This window comes from Carlito syrichta, unplaced genomic scaffold (assembly GCF_000164805.1).
Source record: "Carlito syrichta isolate Samal-C Ts95f unplaced genomic scaffold, Tarsius_syrichta-2.0.1 Scaffold302862, whole genome shotgun sequence".
Taxonomy (NCBI): domain Eukaryota; kingdom Metazoa; phylum Chordata; class Mammalia; order Primates; family Tarsiidae; genus Carlito; species Carlito syrichta.
Window position 1 is genome coordinate 865280 of NW_007246958.1, and position 14461 is coordinate 879740.

At 46.0% G+C, this 14461-nt stretch overlaps 1 protein-coding gene across 2 annotated transcripts in view; it reads right to left on the reverse strand.

Moving 5' to 3' along the window:
• CLIC5 (chloride intracellular channel 5) overlaps positions 1-14461 on the reverse strand; it is a 172743-nt gene that overhangs the window by 28022 nt on the left and 130260 nt on the right. For both annotated transcript variants that reach the window (XM_008057195.2, XM_008057196.2), the window contains exon 4: positions 6000-6106. In XM_008057195.2, coding sequence (XP_008055386.1) covers positions 6000-6106 — 107 coding nt within the window. The remainder of the gene's footprint in view (positions 1-5999; positions 6107-14461) is intronic.

Sequence of the window (14461 nt, forward strand, 5' to 3'; positions counted from 1 at the left end):
GCCACTGCACTCCAGTCCGGGTGACAGAGTGAGACTCCAACTCAAAAAAAAAAAAAAGGGCTTCAGAGTTTATTTCGAATGGCAGTTTGAGGGTAAGAAATGCAAAGTGTAAGAAGACTTTTCAGAGGAAGATGTCCAGATCCTCTCAGGAGGTAACAGAGTGTAAAGACGTGTTAAAGCAGGGTGTCAAAGAAACCCCTCGAGCGAAGAGATGAATCCTAGTAGCCAGATGGGGGTCCCAGTGGCACAGTCAGTGCATCCTGGGAGCAAGGGGACTGTGGTGCTGCTGAGTCTGGGGGGGCCCTCTCCCTGTCCTGGACCTCTGGGGTCTGTGTGCTGAGGAAGTGGTATCTCAGAGGAGGGAGCAAGGAGCAAGGAGCAGGAACAGGAGGTGAGGGGTGCTGGGGTGCTTCACAGCGACCTTTGCAGAGGCAGATGAAAGGACCCAGGGACTGAGGCTGCCGGTTTGCTGAAGGTGGAGGCTCAAGCCTCTGCTGGACTCCACCATGTGTCAGACCAGGCAGAGGGCGCCATGCAGGGTGAGGGCACAGCTGGCTTCCTGTTAACTCCAGGGATGTGACGGGACATGCTAGACGGGGTCGACGACGCCGCGCCATCCCCACATCCTTCTGCTTCCACACTCTGTAATACTTCAGTAGTAAACATGTGGCTTACCTTTTCCCAGCTAGATTTTAAGGATTTTAAGGATTTTGAGGATGTGCAGGGGCCCCTCCAGCCACATCTAAATGCAGTGCAGCTCTGCCACCTCAAAGACGTCCTATCTCGAGTCCACAAGCCCTCCTTCTATGTGGGTTCTCAATGCCTATCATCTTCCATGGGCCTCCCCCTTCCTAGGGAGAAGGGCCCGAACATCCTTGGTCAGCCTGGACCCTCTCTGGTTGTGTAGAATCTGAGTAATGGGCTGATGCACATGAGAAGAGGAGTCAGAGAAGGATGCCTGAGAACACTTCCAGGGAGGTGTACACAACAGACAAAATCCCCAGGAACATGTGCAGATGTGCAGCATGTTATACCACAGATCACTCTTAAAACAAAAACAAAAACAAACTTTCTTTTCCATCTTCATGTTCTGCTTCTGGCACCCCTGATTTTCTCCTTCCTCACTGGCTAGTCCTTCTAAATCTTCCTCCCTGACTCCTCTCCCTCTGCTCTCCAATAAATATGGGTGATCCTTGGCCGCTTTAATCATGAGCTTAATCATCTAAACAGGTATAGCTCCTCAAACTACATTTTTACCCTAGAACTCTCTGTGAGGGAACTGTCTGCACTGATTCATTGCTCAGATCAGCAGTTGACCAGTGAACATGATGGTGGGCAGCATTCTCAGTGTACCTATGAGGTAGGCACAGTTACTACCCACATTTTACAGATGAGGAAACTGAGGCATGCAGAGTTGAAGTAACTTGCTACAAGGCCAACAAAAAAGCAAAAATGAAGTGTGAACCAGGCAGTAGTCTTCCAAGTCTGTGAGTCGAACTACACACAGTGACTTGCCTCTGAGTACAGGAAACACATTCCTTCCCAAACCAGGGGTGGGGCTACAAGATCTCAAGGGGCAAGAAAATGAAGCCACCCATCCACGTGGCACCTGATGAAATGTGAGGACTTGAGAGCCAGTCATGAGAAAATCCAGGCTACACTTAAGTGAAGAGCAAGTTTGAAAGGGGAGGAGGGTAGGGATATGGAGATGGAATCCCCATCGCAGCAGACCAGGGAGATGTGGATCTAGCAATTACGGATGGAGGGGTAGTGCAGTGACAGGCAACTAAAGGGAGCACGAAACCAAAGCTCCAGGAGCAAAGAGTAACGCCATGGTGCTGAGTTGTGAGAGTCAGGGCCAGGCCACCGAGGCTCTTGGACGTGACTTTGAAGAGGAGGAACATGCACCAAGAAAGTGGGAAACAAAGTTTTAAAAGTAGAAAAGAGACTACATGTGTGGGAGAGTTGGAAATGCTGCTGGAGGAGAGGACAAAGTGCTGAAGCAGCAGTTTCTTCTGCCATTATTCATGCTTGTCCCATTTTTACAGTATTAAGAACAATCAAAATAATCAAATGTAACCATTCCTATGCCCGGCATTGTGCTAAAGGATTTCCATGTACCAACTTCTAAAACAAATGAATCTGCATTGCAATCCTTGGCTATACTATTATTAAGTACCTTATTTGGCAGACAAAGAAGCTGAAGATATTATCAGGTCCATTTTACAGATGCATATACAGAGGTTCACAGAGGATAAGTCTCTCAGGCAAAGTTGTGCAGCCAGAAGTGCTGGATTCAAACCCAGGCCAGTAAGTGCCTATTTACAAGTTTTACAGCTCCCTAAAGATAATTAATTCACAGAGGGCAATTATTTTGTCTCATTGTCTTGGCAACTCCAAGACCTAGCACAGTGCCTGGCACACAAGAAGTGTCCTTTTAAACATCAGTTCAGACTTGTAGCCACTCCAAGCACTCTCTGTTTGTTAATGAATAAATGAATGACTGAATGAGAAACTAATGGATGATTCTCTTGAGTATTACTAGGGTCTGGGTTCTAGTAGCTAGGGACTTTATGGAAAAATAGGGAAATTTTACTTGGTGGATCCTACAGCCATCCACAATTTGGAGAGATGACCCACCATGTGGAAACATGTTCCAATGTTGGTTCTTCTCATGCTCTCTTGTGGAGAAGGCAGTCAGGAGAAGCACATGACCTTGGTCAGTGTGTGCACAGGGGATGTGGGTATTTGGGGCAAGAGGGTGGGGAGGGAGGACTCTGTTTAAGAGAAAATAAATGAAAACACAAGAGGGATACTCTGAGGAATCAACATTGGGGAAATTGGTGCAGAGCTGAATACCCAGAAAGAAAGAAAAATGGCCAAGTAGCACAGGAAGGCATGCCATGGGAAGTCTGTAGTCCAGTGCTAATACTCTTGCAGAAATTGGGGACAGGCTCCGAGCAAAGAGCTTGGACAGAGCAGAGAAGATGTGTACCATCTCAAGGTGTGGGATTGGAACCACAGGAGCCATACTGCTCTCTACAGGACAGTAAGCCCTGCAGAAGACTTGGTTTCTGGCTTGCTGAACCTAAGAACTTTTGGACCCCATTGACCACAACTGAGGGGGGGGGCATGGGGTGGAAGGAAGGACAAGTAGAGAGGAAGGGAGGGGAGTGGACAAGTCATGGTTCCATTGAAGGGACACGTGGTGGCTTGTGACAAGGAAGGTGAGGAGAAGGCACATCTAGGGGACAGGTTTTTTGGGAAAGCAGAAATGCCAGAGCTTTGAAATGTGCAAATAAGTTAGTGGAAGAAGGAGTCACAAGGGCAAAACCCAGTCCAGGGAAAAACAGGGAGAAACAGAAGAAGGGGAAACAATGAAAATTGGAGAGTATTGAGTTTGTAAGAAATTGATACGCGCTATTTGGTGGAAAGCATTGCTTTGGCTTTGGGAATAGAACTGTAAATATGGATAATATGTAAATACCATTTATAATTAGAAAAATCTGGAAAGCTCAAATGAGATAATCTTTCAGAGGGCGCTTTGACAAATATGAAGGAAGATATTTGTGGCCAGGAGAAAAGGACATTGGATGTAGAATCTGAACACCAGGGTTCGAGAGTCAGCCTTGCCTTGGGGGAGGACAAGCCATGGGGGCCTCTCATTTGCCTCTGTGTCCTTAGCCAGGAAAGCAGCAGTAACTGTTCTTTTCCACGATGGCTCTGAGGGGCTGTAGTAGTGTCCTAGGGCTACCACAAGTACCACAAACTGGGTGGCTTAACACAACAGAGATTTTCCCTTATGGTTCGGGAGGACAGAATCCCAAATCAAGGTGTCAGCTGGTGTTCTCCCTTGCCTCCTCCAGCTTCCAGAAAGCTCAGTGTTCCTTGGCTCATGGGAGTATCACTCCAATCTTCGCTCACATGGCCTTTTTCCCTGCATATCCTTTCCCCTTCTTAAAAGGACACCAGACCAGGCGCGGTGGCTCTTGCCTATAATCCCAGCACTTTGGGAGGCTGAGGCGGGAGGATTGCTTGAGCCTAGGAGTTTGAGACCAGCCTGGGAAACATAACAAGACTTCATCTCTACAAAAGCATCAAACAATTAGCCAGACGTGGTAGTGCATGCCTGTTATACCATCTACTAAAGAGGCTGAGGCAGAAGGATCACTTGAGCCTAGGAGGTTGAGGCTCCAATTAGCCATGACAGTACCACTGCACTCTAACCTGGGCAGGAGAGTGAGACCCTGACTCTCAAAAGAAAAAAAAAAAAAGGACACAAGTCATTGGATTCAGTGAACCATCTCTAAATCCAGGATGATCTCATCTCAAGATCCTTAATCAATTACAGCTGCGAAGAGCCCATTTCCATATAAGGTCACACTCTGAGATCCCAAGTGGACATGAATTTTGGGGGGACCCTCCTCATTGTACTACAGGATTCAAACAACAAGGAAGAAAGAGCACTGGTATATTTAAAATATTTTCCACATGCCTCTCCTTGTCCCTCCAAAACCACCGTTTTTTAGTGTCTTGACAACACCTCTGGTGTCTTCCATTGTGCACACGATGGAATCCAAGCCCACAGGCTGGCACTGCAGGCTCCGCCACCTCTTCTGGTCTCTGTCCCCAACTTTGTCTCACATTCCCTATATCCTCCACTCTATGCTCTCAACCCACTGATTCCTTCTTAATCTTTATGACCCAATTGAAACTCCCTCAAGAAACTTTATCCAAGAACCCTGAAGTAAATTCTTCCTGCTCTGGGCACCTTTGACAGAAATTATTTCATCTTTTCACTTGGCAGTTAACCAGCTCTTAGACTCTCTTTGATCAAAATCTTATTTGACTTTTTGTGAATGGAAGCCTTTCCTCCAGCACCAGTTGGACACTGAAGACTGGGAAAGTGTCTTTTCCTTCTTCAAACCCTAAGAATCTAGTTGTGGGCTTGGCACAATCCAGGATCTCAGTAACTGTCACTGAATTATTTACTTCCATGGCATCAACTCTGTTCCCACCAAGATTTCTTCTCTTTCACCTCATGTGTGGCTGCTTTTCCTCGTCATCATAGTTCAAAGGGGTGGCCTTCTCCTAGGAGCTTCTGGAACATCTAGCATATGGCCCTTGCTTTGGTCTCTTATGCATCATTCGCTTGTTCATTCATGAAGATTCATGAAGCACTCACTCTCTTGTCTTTGTGTTAGGCTCCAGGAGTCCAGCTTGGTAGGCTGTCTCCTTCTCCCATTCTGAGGGCAAGAAAACCATTCATCCTTCTTCCTGTCCCTCATGGAGCCCAACACAGTACTCAAGTGTTACACATGTGCAGTTGGATGGTTCCACTCAAAAGACGGTAGCTATATCTTAAAGGATAATGCCAGATGAGGAATTAGAAGTGCTGTGCACTTAAATGAGGGACTTGGTCCCTCCAAGAAGGCCCCATAAGAGAACCAAATCTTGTGTTCTGTAGCCAATACCAAAAATGAAGGGTCCTCTGGACGATGCACCAGGCTTTGAGGAGTGGTTCCTCCAGGCCCCTCTATCTTTGCAGTAGAGAGAGCCAGACATCCACCTCCTACAGCTGCCACACAGTGGACAAGCCCTCAAGAAGAAATCTTACAAAGACCAGAAGGAAGCAGGAATGTGTTATTCCAATGTGATCACAGGCAAGGTCGGGACTTTGGGACAAATTGATGGCAGAGAAGACCCTTCTGTACAGTGTACTATGCTGTTGCAATAAGGCAGCCTCAGAAGGCCAACTGCTTCCCTCTCTTGGATTCAGCATGAAGGCCCACTGGCCTTTCCTCCTGCACTGGCCCAGCTGCAGACTCCACAACCTCCCCCTGCCCTGTGTCAAGGGGAATGTGGGTGGGCGAATAACAAGCAGCATTGGTTCCAGATGCTTCTCTGGCCTGAGTATCTGCCTTGCCCATGGGCAAACTGAAGATGCTTTGGCCAGGAAACACACTGCCAGAGACTCTTGGTGGAAGGGAGTCACTCACCGGCATTGTTCTGCTGCTTGGTGTTTTTGATGTAGGCGGAAAACTTGGAGAAGATGTCGATGCCCGCTGTGTTGGATTCCCGGTGTTTCGCAGCCAGCTTGGGGTACCTGGAATGGAAGATGCAGAGTTCTGTGAATCAGGGAGACTTGGAGCTTCTTTCAGAGTGAGGCTATCCCCAACACAATGAGCAGCACGCCCCCTTTTCTAGCTGCTTCTACAAATCTTTCCCATAGGGAAGGTAGGTATGCTCAGCCCTAGTTCATCCAGAGCCCAGTGAGGTGCTGAGAGCTGCCTGGGGTGACACAACCTGCTGGGCAAGGAACCAGAATGCCCTCCAGAAGGCCCAGGATGTGTCCTCTTTTTGGGACCACCAACAATGATGCACCCGTGAGGGGGCTCTCATCAAAGTTTCATGTGGGAAGAGGAAGTGTCAAGGACTCTCTGTTGGGTGGGGTCCTTGACACTTCCCCTTCCCACATGAAAATCATTACCTGCTGTCAGCCTTGCAGGTATAATCCTAACTGCACAGAGCTAATTCTGGGAGCAAGGAGATGCCAGGCACCCTAGCACTGAGACCTCTAAACCATCTCTCCAAAGAAGAATTCCCAGTCTCCTTCTGAAGAGTTCTGATTATTTGTGCGCAGTAATAAGATGATGTGGAAACTACCAAGTTCCATCAGCAGGACATGTGTTTTCAATTGTATTTTGTTTTTATTTGGAAATAGATCTGCAGTTATCCCGACACTCTCTCTCTCTCTCTCTCTCTCTCTCTCTCTCTCTCTCTCTCAAAGCCTTTCATTTTGAAGCCAGAAGAATACAAGAGGCAGGAGGCTGGGATCCGGACGACTGGCCTTGAAACTGAAGAAGATGAACTGCTTGTGTGAGAATTCATGGCTTGAACCCACTGGCAACATCAAAATGAGCAAATCTAATTTAAAAACGTATTACTTCACAAACATTTTATGTGTGTGGCTAGGCAGGGGAAGGAGGATATGGGGGACAGCTGCCTGGTTATCATTATTATCAATTAATGTGCACCTTTGTGATCTCTGGGTTTTGACTGTGGGCTGCTGGGCTGTTTTATGTTTACAAAGCAAAATACATTTTTATTTTTGTCATAATGTCTTAAATAATTTGAACCAAATGAACCTTTACAAGTTATCTATTGTTCTTTTATTTTTTTGCTCCTGAGCAGGACTGTCCCTTTTGGGGCCATGTGAGGTAGCTGTTTCATTTCAGAGGGAACTACCATTGCAAGAGTTCTCAGAAATTTATGGGGTCCTGCCTTCTGCTAGAAGGCAGATAAGGCAGGCATTATTGTCCTCATTTTACAGGGATAGCCACTGGAGAGCTGAGAGGTTAAATGACGATTCCGGGGCCATGGCTGGCTAATAAACAAAGAAGACCAACGAGAATCTGGTTTCCTGGCTCTGGAGCAGTGTCCTTCCCTCTCAATCACATCACTTCTCAGTAAGCAGTAAAAGTTAACTTGCACTGAGCACCCACTATGTGGCAGGCACTGTTCTTATCCCTTTACATGCATTCACTATTTACTTCTCACAATGCTATTGGTACTACTGTTAGCCTCATTTCCCACATGAGGAAACTGAGGCACAGAGAGGTTCAGCAATTTGCCTGAGGCCATGTGGCTAGGTGGCAAAGCCAGGTTTCTAACCCAGGCAGTTTCACTTTTGGAAGACCAGCTCTTAAATTCCATGTTCTGAGCACGTGGGTGAGCTGTCTTCATCCACCAGGAGGGGGCGCTCTGCACAGATTCTGCACACACTTCTTCCTGAGTAATTTGGGAATTAATCAAATTCATCTGCTGTGACTGGGCGTGCAAAGCAGGTTTTCCAGCAAGATACCAGGTAATCTGCTAAGGCGTGGGAAGTTAGGTAATCTGCCAAGGCGTGGGAACCCAGTGTCATCTCTCCCTATTTTGGCCTTCTCACAAACAATCTTGCATCCTGTTAGGATTGCCAGGGTGCAGTGGTGTGCATCTGTAATTCCAGCTACTCAGGAGGCTGAAGTGGGAGGATCCCTGGAGCCCAGAAGTTTGAGGCCAGTCTGGCAACATATTGTCTCTAAAAAAGCAACCAGACAAACAAATAAAATTCATAGAAAAATCATTGTTAACAAATACCAAGTGTTCTTTGTTTCCCCTTGACAACAAAGAGAGAAGAGGGCCTAGAAAACGCATTTCAGTGGAAAATTTGTTTGGGTTTATTGTTTTGTTTTGCTCTATGTCATCAATTGATCTAACATTTAGTAATCTGATTATATCTTCACAATCAGGGTGGGCCAAGCAGGGATGGTGTGTGGTACCAAATCCAGGATGATTACAAAAGACTGTGTATTCAGATAGCATGGTAGTGTCGTTCTGTTTCCCAAGCACTGGGACTCATTGAGATTTTATTGTATAGCATAATATTCCATTTGAATTTTGTTCTTGTGGGAAATGTTTCTCCAAGATGCTAATCTCACAAATTTCAGTAACTAGACTTGGGAGGTTACTGTATGGGATAAGTGCATCCATTTTACCTCTATATTTATGTCATTTTAAAATATGCAAATAAGTGTGCTACCAAGTCCATTCTGTCCCTCTAAAAGACTAGCAATGAGCCGGGCTCGGTGGCTCAGCCTGTAATCCCGCGCCTTTGGGAGGCTGAGGTGAGTGGATTGCCTGATCCCGCGGGTTTGAGACCCGCCTGGGCAGCGAGACTTCATCTCTACAATAAATCAAAAAATCAGCCGGGCGTGGTAGCACGTGCCTGTAATTCCGGCTACTCGGAAGGCTGAGGCAGGAGGATCGCCGGAGCCCAGCAGGCGAGGCTGCGGTGGCCGGGAGCGGCTACTGCACTCCAGTCTGGACGACAGAGTGAGACTCCAACTCAAAAAAAAAGACTAGCAATGTTTTGATCACAGAAATATCTTTGGATTTTTTTGTTGTTGTTTATTTTATTTAGTTGGGATCTTGCTCTGTCACCTAGGCTGGAGTACAGTGGCATGATCCTTCTACCTCAGCCTCCCGAGTAGCTGGGACTACAGGTGTGTGCCACCATGTCTAGCTGATATTTTGATTGTTTGTAGAGACGAGGTCTCACTATGCTGCCCAGGCTTGTCTACAATTGCTGGGCCTAAGCAATCCTCTCGCTCCAGCCTCCCAAAGTGCTGGAATTACAGTCATGAGCCACCGTGCCTGGCCTACATCTTTGAAATAACATTGTGATATGGCTTGGCATGGTGACTCATGCGTGTAATCCCAGCACTTTGGGAGGCCAAGGTGGATCACTTGAAGCAAGGAGTTCAAGACTAGCCTGGGCAACATAGCAAGACCCCATCTTTAATAATAATAATAATAATAATTTTAAAAAAAATATTGTGACTTAGTCTGATGACAATAAAAAACATGATACATTTCTCTAACTCAGGGGTCAGCAAACTATAACCGATGACTCCCATTTGTATATGACCCTCAAGCTAACAATGGTTTTACATTTTTAAATGGTTGGGGGGGATAAATCAAAAGAAGGATGCTATTGTGTGACATGTGACAATAATATAAAATTCAAATTTTAGTGTTCACAAATAAGATTGCATTAGAACACAGCCACACCCGTTATTTCCATATTGGCTATGGCTGCCTTCACAGTACAACAGTGGAGTTGCAACAGACACCATGTGGCCCGCAAAGCCAAACACATTTACTATCTCTCCTTTTACAGATAGTTTTCTGACCACTGATCTAACTTATGAAAATTTCTCTCCATACTGTTTTTAAGACATCTTATTTCAAATGCATGCACTTAGGCTTCATTCTGGGAAGTAAAACAGTTGGCTTCTTGCCAAAAAAATTTTCTTTAATTGTAAATAGAAAATAAGAGAGACAGAGAGGAAGGAAGGCGTAATGACAGAGAAGAAAGAAAGAAAGAAAGAAAGAAAGAAAGAAAGAAAGAAAGAAAGAAAGAAAGAAAGAAAGAAAGAGAAAGAAAGAAAAAGAAGAAGGTTGCAGGTGTTAAGTGCTCTGACTGGTTTATGCTTTTGTTTTTCTTTCTGACCTGTTTAGAGTCCCAGCAGACTTCTTACTGGCTAGCCACAGGCCATCATGGTGCTGAAAAAATGGACTCCATGCAATTAAACCAACATGCATTAAACACCTATCAGGGGCCAGGCCCTGTGACTGGCTCAGGGAGTGGACTGGAGAATACGAGAGAGTCCTGATGGCATGACCTCTGCTGATTCTGGGAATCTCTCCTGGCAGTTTGGGTATTGACCCTCCTTTTCTTAATGAGCTGAAAAGTAGGACTTTCTCTCTCCCTTCCCCACTATTCCTGCTTCTTTACTCCACTAAACCCCAACTCAAGAAGGAAGTTAACATTTCTGATTTTTCTGATCCTTGACTGTGTGCTTGTTTGTCTTGTCTCTGCTATAAAAGCAAAGATCCTTGGAAGTAGAAGGTGTCTAGCTTAGTCATTAAGACATCCCTTGGGATCTGTGGTTTTAAGACCGAAGGTCATCAATTGTCTGTCCATTTGCACCTGGGAGACAGCTGCAAAACAGGCACAGACCTCTCATTCTGACTCTGAGCTACCAATTAACAGGTCCTTACTTTATACCAGGCACTCAGTTCAGTAGTACTACCTTCCACGATAGCACTGTAAGATCAATAGTATGATCCTTGTTTTAGAGATGATTAGAGATTAGAGAGAGTTTAGGTCATTTGCTTGTAACAGAGACTCCTCACTAAATAGTCATGCACTTCTCCACATTTCCCAGCTTTTCGCTCCTATTTGGTCATGTGGTCATGTGACTGGATTCTGGTCAATAGGATGGGAAGGGAGGTGATGTGACCAGTTGCAGCTCTGGCCCTGAAGAATATTTAGCATGATCCTCCTTATCTCTCTTCCTGCTTAAGGAGTCTGGGAGGTCATGTATTCCAAAAAGTACAAGATGGAAGAGGGCCACACTATGCATTCAGACTTTGCTCAATTGAGAAATAAACCTGTATTCTGTTATGCCACTGAGATGTTATGGTTGATTTGTTACTGTAGCATAGTGATATGGATTCGAACCCAAATCACTCTGACTCCAAAGCTCATATCTTCAGTCATTCTGCTATCCTATGGGAGGTCTGGTGGTTGTTTCTCCACTTCCAAGAGAGTTAGAAAAACATTCTTGTTTTTCACTATTGTGTGATATCTCCATACATTGCTTAAAATAATGAATTCAGGCTGGGGACAGTGGCACACGCCTATAATCCCAGCACCTTGGGAGTCCAAAGAGGGAGAATTGTTTGAACCCAGGAATGTGAGACCAGCCTGTGCAAAATAACAAGACCTCATCTCTACAAAAACAATAAAAAATTAACCGGATATGGTGGCGCACACCTGTAGACCCGGCTACTTGGAAGGCTGAGGTGAAAGGATCATCTGAGCCCAGGAGGTCAAGGTTGTGAATTGTGATCATGTCACTGCACTCCAGCATGGATCACAGAGTGAGACCCCCCAACTCATTAATAATAATAATAATAATAATAATAATAATAATAACGAATTAGGAGTGTCTTCCAGTTTTCAGTGTTCTGAACCCTGTTGATACTAAAACTATTCTTGATAGTTGACTGGCTAAATGACATGCCATGTAACTAAACTGTATCAGTTTATCTTCCTGAATTTTTATCATAGCATCTATATGTTAGGATTATTTGAAACAACACAACCAGCTCTGGGAGAGTATTTTGAGAAGTTCACGGGATTGCATTCTAGAAGAGTATCTGGGAGACTAGGTTGTTTCACACCCTCATTTTAGAGACAAGGAAACAGGGAGGGTCTGAGTGAGAGAGAAGTTTGCACAAGGTCATACAGCAGACATTGGTAGAGAGGTGGCCAGAGGCAGAGCTCCTGTGTCTCGGTTCCAAATCCTATGGACTCTGGCCATTCCTTGGAGATGAAGGGTGAGGGCCAGCTTGTCTCAACAGTAATCCCAACACTAATCATAACACTTCCTTGTTGCGCATTAACTGGGTCAGTCTAAGCGAAAGGATGGATGTTAGCCTCATTTAGAAACAACTTGAGACTTCCTGGATTCTTCATTTTGACACCAAATGCTCCATGGGATTTAAAAAAAATTGTTGGAGTGTTGCTATGTGGTTTTCTCCTTTAAAAAATAAATCTAAGGGGAAAAAAGGCTCCCACAATGTCTTGACTTTCTGGCAGCTTTTACAAATAGCGGTATGATGAGAAACACATGGCCAAGCAGCACTTGGTGAACAGTTACGGGAGTTTTGCTGCCCCCTAGAGAACCAGAAGCCCAGGCTACACTGCTTCAGAGGCCTCGGGACACGAGCCTGGAGGTGGAGTGGACATGTTCTGAGTATTCCTTTCAGCCTGTGTCCCTGGGGAAGCCACTAAGCCTGGTGGTTTGTTGGGGAAGGATAATCAAATCTTAACGTGGGGCTGAGGCCCTGGCTTGGTAACATTTACTAGGAGGCTCATTGTGGCACCTGCCCCAGTCTGATGGGTGCAAAGACATCTAAGGGACACTCCTGGGAGGCTCTAGCAGAGCAGATGGTCTCACCTTTAGGGGCCCCACCTAGGCAGACTTTTGGAGATGTGCATTCGAATAGTCTCGAGGTCCTCCAACCTGGGAGTGCTGGATCGCTGCATCACTCACATGGCAGGAATGCACTTATCAAACCTCCTACACATAACCACAGTTCAGAAAAGGACATGGACCAGCAGGAGCAGAGCTGAGGACAAGGAATGTGGGAGGAGAGAAGGGGTGTCCGTATCCAACACTGTCTAGCCTTATGCAGATGATGGAAACATTTAGGATCTGATGAAATGATAGTGAAATCTAATGATGCCCCACCTCTAGAAGAATGCACAAGGACACATGGGGCTTACAATTCCAGGGATTTCTGGGCCCCCTTGGTCCCATTGTGGATGCAGACTCTTGAGTTAGAGAAACAGCCCAGGAAAGCCACAGCCAGATTGGAGTAGGGAGGCAGAGGAGTCTGGCTAAAGTGGGTATGAGGAACCATAGAGCATGAGGGGCTCTGGGAGTCATCCTTCCACAGGGGAAGGAACTGATGCTGAAAGCAGAGAAGGGACTGGTTCAAGAGAACACAGCACATCACTAGCAGAGCTAGAAGTGCACCCCAACCCCACACAGCTCCACCTACCGGTCTGGCAAGAGACCGGGGGGCATTCTCCTCTTCCCTACTTTAATGTTCCATTTCTTAGTGACCTTGATGGAAGCCCTCACTCACTCCTGAGTGTGAGTATTGCTTCTAAAAGGGAAGATGTTAGTTTCACCACAGAATTTCCTCTTGCCATGGATCTCCCAGGCAAAGTCTAAACTGTATGTAGTTATTGAAAACAGTATTTATTTATTTTTTTCATGTGAGATCTCACCCCACCGCTAGCAATGAGGTCAAGGCCGAGAGGAAGGGGAAAGAATCTGAACTGCCTCTGGGCACTTCCAGCAAAGTGGCTAGCTGGTGTCCTCTTTAGAGATGTGTGTGGCTTTTGGCGCTGGCTGAGCTTGGAGTCATGTGTGGAGTGATCCCCTTGCTTTAATTAAGCACTTACTTAAAGTCTGCTTCCAATGGGCTTGAGGCAGCTTTCCACCCTCAGTGTGAAAATCAACTGTCTTAATATGGATGACAAAGGATACTTTTAAGGCTTGATCGGAGCATGATCAGGAGTTTTAACTTTTTAACAGTCATTCACTAGATGTGTGGCTTTGGGTCAGTGACTTAATCTTTCTGTGCCCCAACTTGAAGTGAGGATCATAATAGCACCTACCCCCTGTGGCTGTTAGAAGGAGGAGATGAGTCCTATTAGTTATGTGCTGTGAACAGTGCCTGGCACAAAGTGAGAGCTATAAAAGTATTGGTGAAAAATCAGCTGGGCGTGGTAGCGCATGCCTGTAATTTCGGCTACTCGGAAGGCTGAGGCGGAAGGATCACCGGAGCCCAGCAGGCGAGGCTGCGGTGGCCGGGAGCGGCCACTGCACTCCAGTCTGGGCGACCGAGTGAGACTCCAACTCAAAAAAAAAAAAAAAAAAGGTATTGGTGAATAAATAAAACTTTAAAATAAATTCGAGATGGTGATTTCTAGGAGTCAAGTCGCCCCTACTTCGCCTTCTCAGTATGCCCCGAATCCTTCCTGCTCCTCTTCCCACTTTTCCTGCCCCTGCCTGGGCTCAACCCTTTGTTTCGTTCTACCTGAATGGTCGCCAATGGCTCCTCCCAATTGATTTCTCTACCTCCAGCCTTTCCGTCCTCCAGGGTACCCCTTCCCTCAGTCCTCAGCCTCCAAATCTTCACATGGATTTTCCAACTCCTTGGCTTAACACCTTTCAGGATACCCTTACCCTACAGGGATGCCCTAAAGGACAATGCCCTACAGAATAAGGCCCATGCTTTACTCTACATGTAATATTACTTTTCTAGTTTT